Source organism: Hoplias malabaricus, chromosome 16 (genome assembly GCF_029633855.1).
Source record: "Hoplias malabaricus isolate fHopMal1 chromosome 16, fHopMal1.hap1, whole genome shotgun sequence".
Taxonomy (NCBI): Eukaryota; Metazoa; Chordata; class Actinopteri; order Characiformes; family Erythrinidae; genus Hoplias; species Hoplias malabaricus.
Genome location: NC_089815.1, coordinates 16,758,605 through 16,776,176, shown reverse-complemented (window position 1 = coordinate 16,776,176; position 17,572 = coordinate 16,758,605). Strand labels below are relative to the sequence as shown.

Sequence of the window (17,572 nt, the reverse complement as noted above, 5' to 3'; positions counted from 1 at the left end):
CTGAGTCACTGCCAGCTGGCTTTCCCAGCCTGGAGCTCCCAAACCAAATCTACATACAGCTCAGCAAGTAGAGGAACAAATCTACATTGAGTCTTCTCACCCTGATTGACTGAAAAAAAAAAAAAAAAAAAAACATTAAGTTGTAGTCTCTATTAGAGCTGAACAATATATTTTATAATGTTGCTGTTCATAATACTGATATTGCCAAATGTTTCATCAATATAAACCCTTTAACTTAAAAAAAAACATTGAAAGTATCTTCACCAAATAACAGTTCTTCAAATTTCTCAATATATTCATATAATCATACAAAAGTAATTATTCAAAAATAATGGAGGCTATTCATTAACCCTGTCACATAACTGATTGTTACGGGTGAGATTTCTTTAAGGCAAGTACTTTCGGCCAATTCTGAATCATTAGCTAGGTCTACCCCATCACATGATGACACTAAGCTGGGGTGTCAATGCTAAGCCATGTTTACCAAAAGTGAAGCCTTGTGAAGCCAGCCTTGCACCTTGATCCATCCTTAATGCAACACCATCAGACAGCACAACATGCTAGATTCACCCTACTCATCCACAGAGATTCAGGTCAATTATACTCCTTTAGACTTCCTACTCTAGATGACTGGGGTATCCAAGGGGATCAGGAACTTGAGATTTCCTTATGACATGGCCAGCCCTAAGATGATTGCACCACTGTTCCTTGCTAAAGCCCAAAATGTAGCAAAATGAATACAATATTATTATTTCGCCCATATTGTGCTGCCCTTACCTCAATAATGCACTAATTATGTCTAGTAGGTAACTACTCAATTCATAGAACAAAACTGACAATGCTGGATTTTCTCAGGATTCTAACAGTAGTTAATATGAACCAAAAAAGGAGAAATCAATTAAATATCGAGAGTAAGTGTAATTAAATGTGTTATGGCTTTAAATGTTATATAGACAAACATAATTTGGTATATATATTTTTTATTATGCTCCAGGGATGAGCGGATGGACAAAGCTACAAAACAATGAACAAGCAACCTTTCTGGTGACAGAAACATAAAACAGTACTGTTATTAAAGCTTATGGCAAACACAGGATCAGAAGACCATCAAACAAAAAATATTACCTGATAAAACTATTCTAATAACCTAGACGTACTAACATTTTGTGGGAAAAAGTAATTAAAAATAATTAATTATCCTAAAATTATTATTTTTTATATTTTTCCATAATATTCTGGCTTCATCACACTTGGGGCATTTTTGAATGTTGATAACAGAACACAATACAAAACACTGAAAACATAATTTCAACAATACAATCTGTATTGTTTTTTTTAAGCCATTGTGTGTGGAAATGATTTGAGAAAGAGAACTCCGTTCAGGCCTATTTGTATGGGTACCAATGTAGGAGGCTGGATCCAGCTGCCAAGCGAGCAGCTGGACCTAGGATGAGAGGCCTTGCATGGCGGAGGAACAGGGCATCAGGACTATATTCAGGGTTAAATACAGGGAAGATGAGGGTGGAGGGCAATACAAGGAATTTATCAGCAGACATGTCTGGAAAGAAAAGAGAATATGGTTGGTTATATACATTTATATATAACAAAACAAACAAAAAAACACCCAAGTGTATAGACCTATATTTTCAGTATAATTTACTGTAAATATATAAAAAATTAATATTTGATGAACATAACGATTATAAGGTAATATGTATGCATCTCCCACCATCTAACACAGATATTCATAAAAATGTTTCATCTAAGCAAACAACACAGTGATACAAATTAGCACAAAAAAAAACTGAAATATTGCACATCCTCATTTATAGTACACATTGGAACACTGTGTTTGGAGTGGGGCTGTGGTGTGTTCTACCCATGTGACTGCTGCAGCTGCGTATCAGGCCTGGAGTGTGAACGCTGAGGGTCCGCAGGGCACAAGCATTTGGCAGGGCTTGTTTAATATCCCCACCACAAGATGGCTGTGTTACTGAGGTCAGATTGACAGATGGAGCAGACGACGACACAGCCTACATGAGGAAACAAGAAGGTTTGGAGCATTAAGAACACAAGGACATATAATTCATGGTAAGGTAACTTCAATTTCAAAGTGAAACCATATACTATACCATTTCATTGCTTATTATTTAGTGTTTGACAATGTTGTGCAGCTGATGGGAATCATTTAAGCTTTCAGCTCACACCTGTGCTCACCTACTGAAATTGTCTTTCTTCAAAAAGATTTTTTTTTAAATGATTCAGTAGACAGGCCTTTGTGGAGAGGATAATTAGCATGCTCAGGTAATTAACAAATAATTATTTGACAATGTGTCTCCAGAGGACATGGATTAGAATGAGTGACAAAGAGCTGAGCACCAGGGGCAAAAATTATACTCAGATTGATCTTGCATTGGAGAAACCGCACTGTACACAAATTCTTAAGAGAATAAGGATTACATATATATAATAATGGGCATTCCTAAAAGTAAAACAAAATTAGTTTAATTGTTTATTATATTATACAGACTGATTACAATCAGGGAAAAAGCCTGGTCTAACCTTTGCTGTGTCTTGTTGACAGTGTTGGACAGGATTTACTTCATCATCTGCAGTGATTTTGTCAGTCCATCCCGGGTCCCAGTTACTTAAGCTACCTGCTTCTTTACTCAGCAGTGCCCCAAAAGGGTTTGCCTTTTCACACTAGATCAAAGGAAAGGTAAAATGAGATTGATATATCAACGGTTGTGTGGTATCTATTGAAATACTAATGTTTAAAACCCTACCTGAGCTACAGTAATAACCTCCAGCTCAGGAAGTTCCAGAAGTTCTTCTTTTTCTTTGCTGGGATGTTGCTGCTCTAAGCCATCTATGAAATTCTGAAAGAGACACATTCATATTAACTATGTAAAGGAAACAGTAAAAAACTCAAAAGCACTCTATTGATCAGCCACTGATATACTAACTAAATAACAACAAATACATTGTATAGGTCTTTTTGAGAACAGATTGACACAACACAGAGAATGCTCTAAGAAAGGCAGTGGGCATTCGGGTGACAGGTGATATATGGGCCCTAAAAATCCAGCCTGATGACTGCTGTCCAATACCGGCTCCCTGTAATTCGCCACTTTGCCATCTCTGCAGAAAGAGCTTGGCTGCATAGCACTGGTCCTGAAGACCAGAGTAATCTACAGAAAGCTGAGGAGAAAACCCGGCATGCTGCCCAGTATAAGCACCACTGCTTCCTGAGATGTTAAATGCTGTAGTTAAAATAAAATGCCAGATATTTTGGACTGCATACTGAGGAAAGATCTTGCACTGGCTGATCATTCAGGTTTTGTTCGTTAGGGGCAGTCATGTATTCTTTTATTTCTTCAAGCTCGCCCTCTCCAAGGTAATGGGTTAAAGGGTTGAACTGCTGTAAAATCTAAATTAAAAACACAGAAGAACAGAAATCATGTAACTGGATGATAACTTAATAGTAGAAGGCTAAGAGTTGGTAAAGGGAAGTGGATCTGACTGGTGTGCTAGCAGGAGAACAGGCTATGGCATGGCCTTTAGTCTGGAGTATACTGTGGATGTAGATGTCCTCTTCAGTGTGGGTGTCACAAAGGAAGAGCAGTAAGAAGTCTTCCTGGTAGCTATGGACTGCAGCCACTAGGGTGTGCTCGCAGCATAGCTTCAGGAAAGTACTGATGGCATCCTTGGTCCAAAAGCCCTGCAGTGTGATACACATACACACAAATCTTTCGGCATCCTTGCATAAAAAACATTATCCACTATTTTATCAGAAAAAGTAAATTGGCATCCATCACTGTTTATTTTATATAGTTAATCAAAATATGACTTTCATATTATTGTGGCATATTCCCCCAGCATTTCCCCAATAGTGACATCATCTCAACATGAATCTTGGCCTTAGTAGATTTTCAGCTGTTACTCGTTCAGATATTTTTAAATTTAATCAAACATTTTCTTTAAAATATTTTTCATCCTGTATGTGTATATATATATATATATATATATATATATATATATATATATATATATATATATATTTTTTTTTTAGATTTGTAACATATTCTACAGGTTGATTCAGGACACCCTTTTATTTCTTTGATATGCTACATGACCAACTGCCCATTGGACAAACCTGCCCTTGATCTAATATGGTGGCCATCCATTACTTGCTGGTCTATTCAGGTAAAAGGGTGTCCTACTGACCCTGTATGTTGCCAAAAGTATTCACTCACCTATCCACATCACTGAATTCAGGTTTACCAATCACTTCCACGGCCACAGGTGTATAAAAGTAAGCACCTAGGCATGCAGACTGCTTCTACGACCATTTGTGAAAAAATGGTTCGCTCTCAGGGTCAGTGAATGCCAACGTGGTGCAATGGTAGACTGCCACTTGTGCAACAAGTCCAGTCATGAAATTTCCTCGCTACTAAATATTCTACAGTCAACTGTTTGTGGTATTTTACGTGAAAGTGACTGGGAACGACAGCAACTCAGCCAAGAAGTGGTAGGCCATTTAAAATAAATGAGTGGGGTCAGCGGAGGCTGAGGTGCACAGCATGCAGAGGATGCAGAGTTTCTGCAGAATCAATTGCTACAGAAGTCCAAATCCATGCGGCCTTCAGATTAGCTCAATTACAGTGCGTAGAGAGCTTCATGGAAAGTTTTTCAATGGAATCTGAACTCTAGAACAGTGATGACCTGACTAATCATGCTTCTGCATCTGGCACGCCGAAGGTGGTGTGCTGGTCATAAAATTAGAATGTCATGAAAAAGTTGATTTATTTCAGCAATTCCATTCAAAAAGTGAAATTAATTAAACTCATTAAGTTAATTAGCTGATAAGAGGTATCTTCAGTATTGAGCCTTTTCACAATATTCTAATTTTCTGAGATCCTGAATTTGGGGTTTTCATTAATTGTCAGTTATAATCATCGAATTAAAAGTAATAAACACTTGAAATATATCAGGCTGTGCGTAATGAATGAGTATAACATACAAGCTTCACTTTTTGATGGAAGAACTTGACTGGTCTGCACAGAGTCCTGACCTCAACTCCACAGAACACCTTTGGGATGAATTAGAATGGAGACTTGCCCGGCCTTCTTATCCAAAAAATGTGTTGTACCTCACATATGTGCTTCTGGAAGAATTGTCAAAAATTCCCATTAACGCATTGTGGGAATCCTTCTCCTAATAGTTTAAGCTGTTATAGGTGAAATGGATGGGCCAACATCATATTAAACCCTATGGATTAAAAATGAGATAGCACTCAAGTTCATATGCGGGCGAACGCAGACGAGCGAATACTTTTGGCAATATAGGATATTTTCCTATTCAATTTATTTTCAGAGCATGGTTTAGAGTTGCCTGAGAGAGCTGCAGCTTAAAGTAAACCTAGTTAGTGAAGTGGAATTGATTCCCAAATAATTGTTTCTTCAAGCCTTTGGGAGATGCTCAGTTGCAACTCTTGGAGTTGTCTCAGTTTGCAAGCATCTTCTGCAGTGCACTTTGAACTTAAAATGTTAGGCTAATGCTAAATAAACATATGTATATGTATTTGAATAAAAAAAAAAAACAAAAAAAAAACATGATATTCCTTTTTAAATGTAGTAACTTTTAAGGTATTTTTATTAAATTTAGCTATAAACAATAACTCTACATAAGCAAAATAAATGTTTTAATATATTTATTTTTCATCAACTAAATCTAGACTAAACCTAACAATTTAATGACTAAAATAAAACTAAAACAAATGTACATTTGTGTGATTAGTATGTATGATTGTATGATTACAACTAAATCAAAATCAGCTGACAAAATTAATACAGAGGATGGTCAACTCTATTTTATCTTCAGCAAAAATCTATGGCTGTACTTCACTCCTATGAATGGTTCACAGTGACAAACTATGAAAATGCATTCACAGCTTCAAAATAAATAAGAACTGTGTGTTAGAAAAAAACAAATAAACAAACTTAGGTAGAGTATATAGGTCCAATTACCTTAACTGGCTTGACCCCAGCAAGTACAGATGGAACAGCTTGTGCTGGAAGGTCAGCATAGCATGATCTGCCAGAGGGGAAAAAAGGCATTCTGTGTTTGAAATAAACTGTTATGAGTCACAGTCAAGCTATGTACAAAATATAAATAAGTAAATGTAATCTCTTTTCAAAACATTTCCAATTTAACTTAATTGTCATTACAGTATATAAAAAACTGACTTAAGGAACCGGAGGCTGTTTCTATTGACAGCAGTTATGTCACCAAAGTCCACGTAGTATACCTCCACCTCTGTGACACTGAGAACCTTGTGAATGATCACACGGTAAAACCACATGTCTCTTGGAGCTACGCAGCACACCTGACCAGGCCGTACATATGCATCCGGTAGATGATACCGCTCAGTAACTTCTGGACAGGTGTAACAGCTCCTACAAAGCCATACACACACAAATTCAAATTGACATTCATTCAACAAAATTAAGATGTACTATTTTTGTACCCTAAGCGTTTTGAGATATTTTGTCTTAGATTCTAAGAAACATGACAATGTACACAGAGGAGCTACAAGTCTGTAAAATCTGCCTAACCCAAGCTAGACTTACAGCCCGCTATAACAGATATAGCTACCTATATATAGTCAAATGAAATCAACTAACCCTGTCACTGACTGGTGTGCACATTGCATTCTGGCTGCTGCAGCCACAGTACACGAAATATGATTCATGAAAAGTGATTCTCAATATTAATATTAACATTAAAAGTAGGACCCAGAAGTAGGATCCAAATAATAACAGAATCTAAAAAAATAACCTCATTTCAATCATCATGTTCTCCAGAGATCTAGCCTCCTGGTTTTCATCAAATCGGACATAGAATAGACTGGGCGACTCCACCCTCTCCACCAGAATGGGCACCAGCTCCCTGTCCTTCCTCCGGGTTGGAGGTTTCAGCTTCTGCCACTGCAGTCCATCCAGAGGAACCCCCGAGTTACGGCTCACCATTGTTATTGGAAAAATGTCCACCATCTAAGAATAGTGAGAAGCTAAGCAAGCAAGTTAAGCAAGCCTTTATGTTGCATGAACTATAACAAATATGAAAAAGAACCTGATGGACTGTCTTGATGGAGCTACTGAGTTCAGAATCTGAATCTGAACTTTCTGTACGTTTGCGACCCTTGTCGTCCTGCTCCCAGGCCGACTCACTGCTGCTAAAATAGTAAGCTTCAGTGGAGGGATTCATAGATGACTGACAGTTGTTCCCTTGTGGAAAGAGTGACAAACAAACAGTGCTCATTACTAAGTGATATAGAAATGTGCACTTGTGTAGTGTGTAATAGTGTATTTACACATTTATTGAACAGAATACACCAGAAAACATTACCTTCTGCCTTGTTTCTAACTGTGGTACACTCACAATTAAGTGAGCTGTGGCTCATTTTTCTTTAAAAGGAACACTTGCACTAACCAGTCTTTTTAAAAAGGGGCTTATCAGATAGGGTGTGAATGGTGCTGTGGCGTTTCATTGTTGTGGTATTTTGTGCCACAGACCTCTCATTAAGGTCACAGGGAAATGTGGTATATTGTGGAAAATGGGTATAATGTGCCCTCCACCCAGGCGGCACAAACATGTAGAAATAGCACATGGATTTGCCAGACAGTGTTTTGTGCACTGGGGCAGCTTAGAACACCTAATGTCACTGGTCAACTCATCAACTGCATGGGTGTTCAAACCTAGGCTAGCCTAAGATTCCCTCAATCCACCAAGAATTTTTAACTCTAGCGCTCTACTACTGCCAGGGTGATGCCACTGTAAATCATTCTGCAATTTGACCCACCCTCTCAGCTCAAGGAAATTATATTACTATATAAATATACTCACCAACCACTTTATTAGAGATACCACCTTGTATCTACACTTTCTCCATTTAATCAGGTCCACTGGTCATAAAGGTGCACTTTTCAGCTCTACAATCACTGACTGTTATAAAAGTGCATACTTTGTTAGCCCATTTTTACCATCTTCTTCACTGGTCAGGACCCCCAGTGTACCACCACAGAGCAGGTATTATTTGGGTGGTTTAAAGTAATAATGTGTCAGTGTCGCACTGGTACAACTGGATCAGACACAGCAGTGCTCTTTTTAAAACCCTCTTTGTCACTTCTTGACTGAAAAAAGTGCAACAATCAAAAATATCCACCCAACAGGATCCTGTGACCACTGGGAATGGAAGGTCACTGGCTTTATCCCCAAAATCAGCAGGAAAACTGATGAACAGCATTGCCCTCCTCCCTCAGTCCACAGCTGTACTGCCCCTGAGCAAGGCACCCAACCCCAAACCGCTCCCCGGGTAGAGAATGCAAATAAACAGACAGAATACAGCCTGTAATTATATAAGAAAATGGCTCCTATATGATTTGTGGAACTAATTAAATTGTATACTAAATATAACATGGGTCAATGTTTATTCCATGGTGCATATGCATGCACTTATCTATCTATCTACCTATCTACACATACACACACACATACATATATATATATATATATATATATATATATATATATATATATATATATATATATATATATTTATTAGGGGTGGGACTTTAACGTGTTAATTTCAATTAATTAATTACAGGGAAAATAATGAAATAAAAAATATAATTTTAATCTCACTTTGCACCATGAAACATTTCTCAGTGCACGAGTTCCAGGCATACAGATTATATTGACGCGCAATGTGATGAACATGATGGAGATGACGGAAGAGACTACGCTGGTGGATGGGTAATTTAAATGCAAGAAACTTCCAGATGGAAGTACAAACAAAAATGTTGTTATTTGCACTTTATGCAGGAAGGAGTTTGCTTATCAAAGGAGCACTTCCACCCTTCGTTACCACCTCAACGCAAAAAATATTGGGGCTAGCGCACAGGTCAGTAATGTTAACTTAGCTGCTAAATGTGATAGCGTTCCTAGTACGAGCAATCAGTGTCGCCAGTCAACACTTGACCACATGTCGGGGTTCACATTCAGAAACAAAATGTCAAAGTCCACGTCAGACAAATTGACCAATTCACCTGCGAGATGGATTGCTGTGGACTGTAGACCACTCTGTCTGTTGATCAGATTGCCATGCCCTATGATGTTGTTTTTGTTTAATGTTGGGAGATTTGCTCAGGATATTGGAAGAATAAGAACTGAAGTCAATCAGAGGATGTTTTTAAATACCATTTTAGATGGTAGACAACATTTTATCTTGAACTGTTGATTTTTGGCCAGGGATATTTGAGGGAGTTTTTGACTGAAACGGGATTGTTTGAAAAATGGGAGCAATTGAAGTCAATCAGTACTTTGACATTTTGGTCAGAATTTCCAGTGTTCTGAAAACTGTTTGCTCTGTGTTTTTGCACTCATCCATTGGTCTGTGTTGTAGACTGGTGGGAAAATAAACAAGATTTAAGTTTAAGCTTATGTTCATTGATTCATTCATCAACCAAACTTCTATATTTCTCATGTTAAATACTGAAATGTGATTAATTAGATTAATCTAGTTAATTAGATTACTTTTTTTAATCAAGTCCCACCCCTAATATAATATTTTTATTTATATATATATATACACACACATACATACACACACACACACACACACACACACTAAGTGTTGTAATTAATCAAGAATAATTATTTTAATTATTTTAAACCCTAATAAAATTATCCTATATGCTTACTTTTACATTTTATATCTGTACTTTTACATACAAGTTTGTTTGCAGAGAAAATGACAAGCTGCTAACTGAATTGTTAACATGCATAATACCTGTTTGCATATAATCATGTTTGTGCTCCATGATGAGTAAGTGCTTTGCTCCTTCTTCTGGGCTTGGCTGCAAGTTGAAAGTGTCACTGAGAGCCCCAACCATTTCAGTCACATTCAGAAAGCCACACTGGGCCACAGGCAGGTCCTCACCATACAGTTTCTTAAACCAGATATAAAATTTGTTTCTTGTTGTAAGACAAGAAGAATGCTTATATGTAGAGAGTGGTAAAAACTCTTACCTTGTATTCTAAAGGAAGCTTGTGAATGGGCATTCCCTGACTATGTCCAGCAACAACCTGAAAATACAGTTACAGTAGGTATTTTAATTCTTTGAGAAACAAACAATCAAACCCATTTCTTCATTGACATACTATGCTACTGACCTGTCGGAGCCTGTCTTTCATCTCCTGGCTGACTGTGCCTGCCTCTCCATTTTCAAGAATCCTCTGCCTGAACTGCTCCTCAAGCTACAACAAAAGGCAAAGAAACACGATTGGATGTCCACGTATGCGTTTAACATTTGTCAATAAGTTATCAGTAAATAATTATGACCCTAAATATCTTCAGCAACTGTAAAGATCTTCCATTCTGCTCAGAATATGAAGACTAGCCAAAATCATCATTGGGCCATATTCATGAAACTTTAGCATGAAACATGAGCAAACTGCACGTAATGTACGAAGAAATGGACATTCCTGAAACCTTTCCACCAGATTCATGAACTCTGCATAAAAACCATATTTTTAGTAGAACGTTTATGTTAGAGAATACCAAATTCTTGCAAATTGGGGGGACGTGCAAGTTTCTTTGCAATTAACATGCTATTACCATAATCCTCAGCCATGAATTTCAAATGACAGCCTTATAAGAAAGCGCTTGGACTGAGGAGCCACAGCAAAAACACTTAAAATCTCTGCCAAAAAAAAAAAAAAAAAAAAAAAAGTCCTGAGCCAAAATCAATTTTATTGAAGTGCATTCAAATCTGTACTTTTTAGATTCATACGTTGTATATTCTTTGCTCAGTTATGGGAAAGTATAACGAGGCATTAGAAGGATCACTCCGCATAAAATCTTAGTTACATAGCACTGTGCAAATGTTTTTAGGCACCTGAGAAAGTGAGATGTAAGAAGCTATTATCTGAGCAGTAAGAAATTATGTATAGTAATTTCAAGTAATTCTCAAGTAAAAATCTGCTTAAGGTGTGGGGACATGGAGACATGGGTTGAACACAGCAAACCCTTTGGGATATTTACCCAAGGCAGGGTTTGAACCCAGAATTCCACTACCTGTTGCCCCACCATGACGCCCACATGCTTTCTTTGAGAAATTTTATCCTCAATCAGACTTAACATTTAAATGGGATTAGGAGTTTAATCAGCTTGGACAGATTTAAAAAAGAGCCAACTTACTAACCTTTGCAACTGTCTTCTCAAATGACTGTGGATCCATCACAGATTCTGAAACAAGGGCTGAAGATTTAGCTTCCTGGGGTTTGACATCTGCAGCTTCCTTAATGTTTCCTTTAACTTCACTTTTAGCATCACTACAATCTGCCTTTTTTATCAGGGCTATGGAGGAAAAAACAGCATTAGCATGATGACCCAGTGAGACATTTCACACACAAAGTACAATTCCATATTGTGGATGTACAGCTGTTTTGTCTTTGTGTATGTTATATGCCCACATTGTTATAAAAATTCATGCAATATTTTACAATGATGTAAATATAAGGGATACACAATGCCTAAATCATATTCACATATGCAGATGCTTGGAGAACGAATGAATGAATGAATGAATGAATAAATATGAACAATGTTTCATATTTACTTTATTCTGGCCTGCATTGTTAAAATGTTTGCATTTTACTTACTTAACAATATTTTAAACCCTACAGAAATACATTTTATACACTGAGCAACATTATGACTAGCTCCTTGTTTCTACACTCATCTGTATACATTGTTTGCCCCATTTCACCCTGTTCTTCAACGGTCAGTTCCCCACAAGACTACCACAGAGCAGGTATGATTTGAGTTATGGATCATTCTCAGCACTGCAGTGACAATGACACGGTGTTGAAAGGGGGGAAATATATAGAGCAACAAATTAGCTATAGTCTGTAATTATAAAACTACTAAGTGCTCCTGTACAGTGAGTGTAGAAACAAGGTGGTCATGTTATGTTGACCTGTGTAATTCTCAAGTATGCATATCAGCCAAATATCAGTCATCAATTTCCATACAAGTGCACTGGTGCAAATGTGATAAATATTTTCTATGCCTGTTCTGAACCCTTCTATCAAATCTAATCAATAGGCAGAAAATAATTGTTGTAATCATTTATATTTAAAGAAACTAACATTTCAAAATCAATGATATATGTGCCTTTCAATGATATGTAGTTAATAAACAATAATTTACTGTAAAAAAATGATCAGCAAACCTCTTCTAGGAGGGGTGCTTGATACCCTCATAGGCTGCTTTGGGAAAGTGGTGGCAAGAGCAGGAGCCTGCTTGATGGGATTGAGAGCAGACTTCAGCAGCAGTTGGGAACCTGTACGAGTCTGCTTGACCACAATAAAATCCGAGGCAGCATCCAGCATCTCAGCAATGGAGAAGAAGCCATAATGCATGACCTGGAGAGGCCTGCCGAAACAAGCCACATAGCGTGTCTCTAGCTCAGAAAGTCCTATGGGGCCCTGGGACAGCAGCTGCCTGAAATGGGTGCGCAGATGAGCGGGAAGGGCAGGAGGAGTATGGCCCCGTCGTGGGAGGACAAACGGGTGCCGGTGCTGTGGGAAACGAGACCGGAAAATACCCACTGGTCCTCTTCTTACGGAAGATTTAGATTTGGCGTCACGCTGCTTGGAAACAAGCTCTTCAATGCCTTTTGTGGTGTCATTTCCTATGGCTAGAAATAAGAAAAGTACTGTCACTTAAAATAGTTAGATTGGGTGTCAAAAGATAACTTTTTTTTTTTTTTTTAATCTCGAAGATGATATTTTAGAATAATAATAATAATAATGAAAAAAGTCCTTCCTGTGACAGAAAGAACCTTTCCAGAGGAGTATGGAGATTAGTCGCAAAATGCTTTACAAATGCTTAAACGTTATTACACAAATATGTTTCATCATTCACAAATTAATGTATCCCAATTTGTGTCTCACGGACTTTTTGTTTTTCATAGAGGGCAGCACGGCGGCGCAGCAGGTAGTGTCACAGTCACACAGCTCCAGGGGCCTGAAGGTTGTGGGTTCGCTTCCCGCTCCGGGTGACTGTCTGTAAGGAGTTTGGTGTGTTCTCCGGGTGCTCCGGTTTCCTCCCACAGTCCAAAAAACATGTTGGTAGGCGAATTGGCGACTCAAAAGTGTCCGTAGGTGTGAGTGAATGTGTGTGTCTGTGTTGCCCTGTGAAGGACTGGCGCCCCCTCCAGGGTGAATTCCCACCTTGCGCCCAATGATTCCAGGTAGGCTCTGGACCCACCGCGACCCTGAACTGGATAAGCGCTTACAGATAATGAATGAATGTTTTTCATATATATCAATATAATTTTATGCAAAAATATATACATTTGTTTAAATTTACATTGCATGTATTTATAAAGTTGAAGTCTCGAATTGAAAATGTATTTGTAAATTGTTGAATCTGCATTTGTGGATCAAGTCACTCGCGTGTTTTCCGTGACGTATATTTGTTCATTTCCTTTCGCGGGGTTTTGGATTTTGAGACTTTCCTTTCGCATTTCACTCGATCTAAATACAAATACAAGCCACTTGGCGCTGTTGTTTTAGGACGTGTGGGGCCAAATTAAATGGAGACACATTTGCGCAACATTTAATGTGGAAGTTCGAACAAAAACTGCCCAAGCCACTGAATTCAGCTTTATATCAATTAGGAGTGATCACTGTGGGACGCTTTTGAAGGTGCCCTAAATGTAACGACGTTAAAGCCCAGTGGAACTTCCCTAATTTCACTGCAGACTAGGGTTGACAAAAAAAATTGACACTAAAAGCCATGTTGCATATTGGACTGATATAAATTCAGCAATAGCTAGGCATCTATTTTGTTAATTTTTTTTTTTTTTAAAACACACGTTGGTAGGTGGATTGGTGACTCAAAAAAGTGTCTGTAGGTGTGTGTGAGTGTGTGTTGCCCTGTGAAGGACTGGCGCCCCCTCCAGGGTGTATTCCCGCCTTGCGCCCAATGATTCCAGGTAGGCTCCGGACCCACCGCAACCCTGAACTGGATAAGCGCTTACAGATAATGAATGAATGAATAAAATATGTTCAGATTCAATTCTGCAAAATCCACCAGTTTGGAATTAGAAAATACAGCAATTTAAAATGTAAGTAGATTGTCTGGTTTGGTTTACAGTGGTGCAGCCAAAGAAATCTGACTGGTATTGGCTGTAAATTCAGAAAATATCTATTATTTGTTCATTTTCTTTTCAAGCTGTTGGATGTTGGTGATAAGTTTTCAGATGTGAATATAAGTAAATATATATATATAATATTCTCTATTCATGTTTTACTAGTCTAAATTAAACACACAGTCACACTAATAATTTGCAGTCTCCTCTTGATAGATTAAAGAATTGTTGATAGAAAGAGGTTTTGGCAGGGTTTATCTTAGAATTACACAACTATTATTATTATTATTATTTTGTTTGCATTTGATAAGGCTGTGAGATTAATAAAACCAAGCTTGTTCCTTCAAATCCAATGTCTCTTATTTCTTTATACTTCACACCAGTTGTACAGCAAACATTATTACATTGACATTGTTGAAATGTAATTCCTCAGAACGTTGTAACAAACTCCCAGAAAGTTCTGCACAAAAAGACAACGTTGTGGGCACCAAAAAAAAAAACGTTGTCACAATGTAACCATGTTTGTTGGGATAGGGGACGAGTTGTGTTCCGTACGTTTGACATTGGATTGTGAAGACGGGTGATTTGTTTCAGACAGACAAATACTCCTCAGGCGGAGTGAGGGGCAGATACCCCACGGCTCCTAAAGAGAAAATGCGCTTCTCATTGGTCATTACTTTAATTTAGCCTATCCGCAGCCAGAGGTAATTGTGGCAGCCAATGGAATCACAGTCCCGCATACAGGGAGTTTGAGCAACAGGTCAGTCCTGAAACACTGGGGAAAACAACAGTGCCACCTAGCGATGGCTTGTTCGCCTACTGGCCACGTTAGTGGATGAGGCTGCGTTTATGGCAAGTCGTTTTAAAATTTAATTGCTTTCGTCTGACTATCTTTAATTAAATACTAGGTATCTACAACAGAGTTTTGACTAGTAACTGTTATATCAGATATCTGTAATGTATTTGAAGATATCTCAAAAGGAATTCTGACTAGTCATTACTAAATTTTATATTCAGATATCTATAATTTAGTTTCAGGAATCTTAAAATAAGATATCCTTAATATAGAGGGAATTTAAGATATCTTTAATTGGAATTATGACTAGTCAAAACAAAAGGCAAGATATCTCTAATTTACTTTTTGACTAGTCATAATTTAATTTTAGATCTGAAATATAAGTTTAAGATAATAATCAAAAATTCATTTCAGATATCTTGAATTGGAGCTTCCATTGAACTCAATGGTGAATCTGACGTCATTTACACTAGTCAAAATGTAATTATATATATCTCAAATTGTTATTTCAAGATATTTAATTTAGAATTGCATCTAGTCATAAATGAATTGCAGATATCTGTAATGAAAATCCAGTTGAACAATTTAATATTAAAGTGGCCTGCCATACTGCATTTGTATTTGGATCGGGTTAAATGCGAAAGGAAAGCCTCAAAATCCAAAAACACGCATTTACACATTTATAAAGTAGATTGAGACTCTCCATAGAGGAGGGTCTAAATATGAACTTTAAAATGTGAGATAACATTTTTATAATTTATTTGAGAGCAGTTAACAAATCGATGAGGTGCTGGATTTAATTTTTCAAAGATTGCCCCTAATTAAATTCTTAAAATAAGATGTTATTTACACTGGCTTGACATGACATGAATGTTCTCTCCTCTAGAGATATAAAGAGACGTGTTTACAGTGGTGCCGATAGGAACCAATGTCTTAAGTGTTTAATGCTGCAAAATCTGCCCTCATAGAAATCATTAACTTCATTGTTTATAATTGTTACCTGATAAATGAATATTACTGATATAATTTTAGTCTAAAAGTAATATTTCCTGATTAGCTAGCATTTTCTGACTGGGAGGGCGCATAGATACTTGGATAGATGACAAAATGATTATAAATCCGTTTCTGTGAGGTTTAATGAAGCTTGACTGTTTGTCTAAGATTTGCTAAAGCTATTAATGGCACATACCTGCATCTAAACAAAAACTCCTACACTATGCAAATTCTGAAATATTCCAGAACAAATTTTAAATTCTAAGACCAGTATTTATTTTCAGAGAAAATATTTACCCTTTAACACTATGCTGCCATCGGAAGCATAGTCCAAGAGAACAGCATCAGGCATTTCTTTGGCCATGTCCAACACATTACGGAAACCCAGAACCCTAAGGGGCATTGGGTGTCCCAGCATATTCTGGTAGTCCCTCTTGAGCTGCTCGGGAGGAAGGCCATGCTTGGCTGAAATGAGCAGCGATCGAATATCCTTCTTCAGAGTGGATAGGAGTTGATCCTGGGTCATGCTAGAAAGAACTGCACATTATAGTGTCAATCCTGTAACGCTTAAGGCTGTAAAATATGACATATTCCGCGAATAAAATATCTGAAAATGTTCTGTCACCATATTAAGTAGAATGTTGCGTCATCATTGAAGAAAGACATACTACACTTATCACTACCTGAGCTAACTTTATATAGCTCCTGATCACCAAATGGCAGTTAAAGTCTTACAGTATTTTTTTGCATGCAAAATTATTTTAACGCACATAATTACAAATAAAATTTAATATCCGAAAAAAACATATGATTGATTTGATGTTAATTTAGCAAAGGTCACTTGATAATGTTGAGTAGACTGAAGCAGATGAGGACTCACCTGTTTATCTCCTTCCAGAACCTTTAGCCTGTTCAAAGCATTACCTTTCAATTCTTACTTCTACCGTTAAAACAAGAAATCATTAAATGCTATTAAAACAAACAAATAACTCGCCCCGTTTCTACTTTAACATGAGGCGGTTTTGCCCCTAGCTAGCATTAGCTAACTGCTCTTAACCCTCCTGCGTTAGCACGCAGCTCAGCATGAACCGGGAGATGATTTTCAGATATTTTTTTACCGTTTTAAACCTTTCTTGAATACACGCAGATGTCTACTTCCATTACTAACCAATTGGAAGGCTTTCATTTGCACTTTAATGATGCGAAATAAGAGAGTTCACAGAAAAAATGTTTACTACAGTTCCGTTGTCTACAAAAACGTCGGCGAGGACAGTAACCCAGTCTGGGTCCTCGAAACTCAGAGGATTAACTGTCCTCTGAACAAACCAGCGCTTTTACTATATCCGGTTGTCCCTTAACAGTACATTGAACCAAGCGTATTTGAGTAATGAAGCTGTGGTAAATTCTATTACTACATTTTAATTAAACTTCTGGGAGTTTGTTTGTTTTCTCTAGACCTAATAAGATTTGAGTCCTTCATCAGCCCTTTCAAAGGGAGACGTTAATGCTGAGAGCGCACACTCCCTACAGACGCCTACAAAGGCAGTCTTGTCACTTC

At 37.5% G+C, this 17,572-nt stretch overlaps 1 protein-coding gene across 2 annotated transcripts; it reads right to left on the bottom strand.

Moving 5' to 3' along the window:
* Positions 1-971: 971 nt before the first annotated feature.
* Positions 972-17,494, bottom strand: tdrd5 (tudor domain containing 5). Of its 2 annotated transcripts, none has more exons than XM_066647293.1 (17): positions 16,895-17,494; positions 16,312-16,551; positions 12,300-12,767; positions 11,268-11,422; positions 10,237-10,320; positions 10,093-10,149; positions 9,854-10,013; positions 7,135-7,289; positions 6,841-7,055; positions 6,249-6,458; positions 6,030-6,096; positions 3,524-3,721; positions 3,305-3,430; positions 2,787-2,879; positions 2,563-2,703; positions 1,880-2,033; positions 972-1,558 (listed from the first exon to the last, which is right to left on the bottom strand). In XM_066647293.1, the coding sequence occupies exons 2-17, from the start codon at positions 16,538-16,540 to the stop codon at positions 1,386-1,388; spliced, it is 2,685 nt and encodes an 894-aa protein (XP_066503390.1). In that variant the 5' UTR covers positions 16,541-16,551; positions 16,895-17,494; the 3' UTR covers positions 972-1,385. The 2 variants fall into 2 exon arrangements, with proteins under 2 accessions (XP_066503390.1, XP_066503389.1); XM_066647292.1 differs by having other exon boundaries at positions 16,312-16,541.
* Positions 17,495-17,572: the final 78 nt, after the last annotated feature.